The 2,500-nt window shown below is 34.7% G+C and overlaps 1 protein-coding gene across 1 annotated transcript in view; it reads left to right on the top strand.

Moving 5' to 3' along the window:
- LOC125033444 (hydroxysteroid dehydrogenase-like protein 2) overlaps window positions 1-2,500 on the top strand; it is a 16,268-nt gene that overhangs the window by 9,241 nt on the left and 4,527 nt on the right. Inside the window, exons 3-4 of the mRNA XM_047624955.1 lie at window positions 341-571; window positions 988-1,117. Of these exons, the coding sequence (XP_047480911.1) occupies window positions 341-450 (110 nt within the window). The 3' untranslated portion in view covers window positions 451-571; window positions 988-1,117. The remainder of the gene's footprint in view (window positions 1-340; window positions 572-987; window positions 1,118-2,500) is intronic.

Genomic DNA, 2,500 nt, shown 5'->3' with positions numbered 1-2,500 from the left:
TATATTTAGGAATGCTGATTGTGGTGACGGTAATATTTCCACAGATGTGGTAAAGTGATTGTGATGTTTTCAAGTCTTGTAGCATTTATTTTTTATTTGTAGAGTCCAATTTTTTTTTTTTTTTTTTTTTTTTTTTTTTTTTTTTTTTTTTTGACAGACTGAATTAATTGCTAATGTGCCACATCATTTTGTAGGACATCTTCGTTAAGGGTTAAAAAACTATATTTATATTTTTTTTTTCTTTTCTTTTTCTTCTTCTATATTGTGATGTTGCAGTTCATATTTTCAGTGTATGGACTTTTATACATATATATACATTTTTTTTTCTATGCATTTTCAGCCATCATCACAGCAGCCATGGAGATGATACGTGGTGATGAAGTAGACAGACAGTGCCAGAAGCCTGAGATAATGGCTGATGCTGCATATGTGATGCCTTGCAAAGATTGAGCGTCATACACAGGAAACTTTTCCATTGTTGATGAAGTTCTCCAAAATGAAGGCATCACCAATTTCAATGAATAAGCCATCAACCCAAGAAAGATATTGTCTTCTGTTTCTGTGGGCGTTGGTAGGTGGACGTGTGGTCTTTATTGCACGTGTCCCCTTGTTTTGAGAAAAAGGAGTAAAACATAGGGGACCCTCCTCTTCTTTCTTTGACAGATAGAGATTATAGAAGTGAACCCTTTGCAATACATTTAGACAAATTAAAAGATTGATGAGGTCATCCACAACGAATAAATAGTGTAAAGAGTAAGATCATGAAGAATTTTAAGTTCTAAAAATATATTGACTGCTTTAAAAACCTGAAGATTTAATATTTGTATAATAATATCTCAGTAAACAAGGGTAGGAAGTCACAGACACACCACCATGTGTGCATCCCAGCATGCGGAAGTGAAAGAATGTTCACTAGCTTGGAGATTAAGAACACTGCAGATTAAAAAGGTTGCAAAATAATTTTCCCTTTCCCTCTCTTTGTTATAGGTACCTCACTCATCCCTGTCATCCCTTGGGTGACTTTGATGACTTTGCTGTTTAACAGTCCCATCTAGCTAGACTCAATGGCAAACTTACACCGCCAAAAGCAGCTGCTGATGGAGGACAAGTAGCACAGGTACTGTGTATTTGTAAATTATTCACTTGAAGTCCTGATAATCTTATATATAGGCTGTTTATTCCTGGTACATTTGTATATTTATTCTTCAGTGTTGCAGGTATGGATTTCAGTTATACTTTCTTAGAAGTTGAGTCGCTGCTCTATTAATGTTTGTAAATAATAGAAATAGTATTTCAACAAATTAATTTTTAACACCTCATCTGATTTTCCTGAAAAAAAGTTTCTTATCAGGAATAAGATAGCAATATTGAGCATGCTGTAATTCTTGCTATTGTGTATTAACTTAGTCAAGGACCCAAAAAGGTGTCAGAGAGACTGTTATATGTACATCTAGACTGTCTGAGCACTATTTTCACATTTTAGTGTGTGGCAGGATTGCTCAACCCACTTCTGTATCCCTCATACCTTCTGCCTCCTCCTCCTCCTCCCAGAGTTTCTTTGTCTCATAGTAACATATCTAAACTTTTGCTCTGCTGTGCATTTTGTCATCTCATCATGCGAGTCAGTCTCTCTCAACTTGGAAGACCTAATACATTTAACCCTCTGCTTTTATTTTGTACCTTAGCTAATGGTGAAAATTTATGTGAGTGCAAGTTAAGAATCATTGGAATAATACTAGTTGGTTCTCAGGTAGATGATCCACCCACATACTATGTTGATATTTTCTCTAAAACACTGTCTCAACAAAATATGTTTAGCAGTATCAAAAGATGAGTACCATAAGACTTGCTGTCTTGCTCTTTGCTTATCAGCACTTTAATATTCTGCTGGTTAACCCAATTCTGTATGTATATGCCATAACCAATGTAAGTTTAGTCACCAATGAGACAGTTATGAGTACTACCTGTCTCACCTATTTACCCTTTTCATTGATTTTCAGAAATATTTTCTGGTATCTTATATGGTTATTAGTAATCTCAGTAACACTATAATAATTATAATGTTTATAATATAATTACAGCGTCAGTATTCATACCATTAAAAAAAAAAAAAAAAAAAAATCCAACAAACTCAGGGAAAGATGAAATCATGGGGGTCAGTTGATAAATTGACTCCTTTGTAGCTAAACACTTGTGGAGCCATCTGTGTGCAGAGACATTCCACAAAACAATACTATAGTGAACACTACATTTTTCTGGTGACAGTTTGTTAAGATTATTCACTGAAATCCTGTCATGATTCTGTACTGCTTATCGTTACTGTCTAAAGGAAGCTGATAATGTAACCAGTCACCCAATGCCACTGCACAGCTCACATAATTTCTGAACAACCAGTTGCATGTTGTCTTGTTAGCAGTCGGATGTTAAATTTTGAGGCATACATGACAGGTTATTATAATAAAATATGTTAACATAGAGTACAGTGTGCATTCATCTTCTC

Source organism: Penaeus chinensis, chromosome 16 (genome assembly GCF_019202785.1).
Source record: "Penaeus chinensis breed Huanghai No. 1 chromosome 16, ASM1920278v2, whole genome shotgun sequence".
Lineage (NCBI taxonomy): Eukaryota > Metazoa > Arthropoda > Malacostraca > Decapoda > Penaeidae > Penaeus > Penaeus chinensis.
This window is presented reverse-complemented; position numbering and strand designations above follow the sequence as displayed.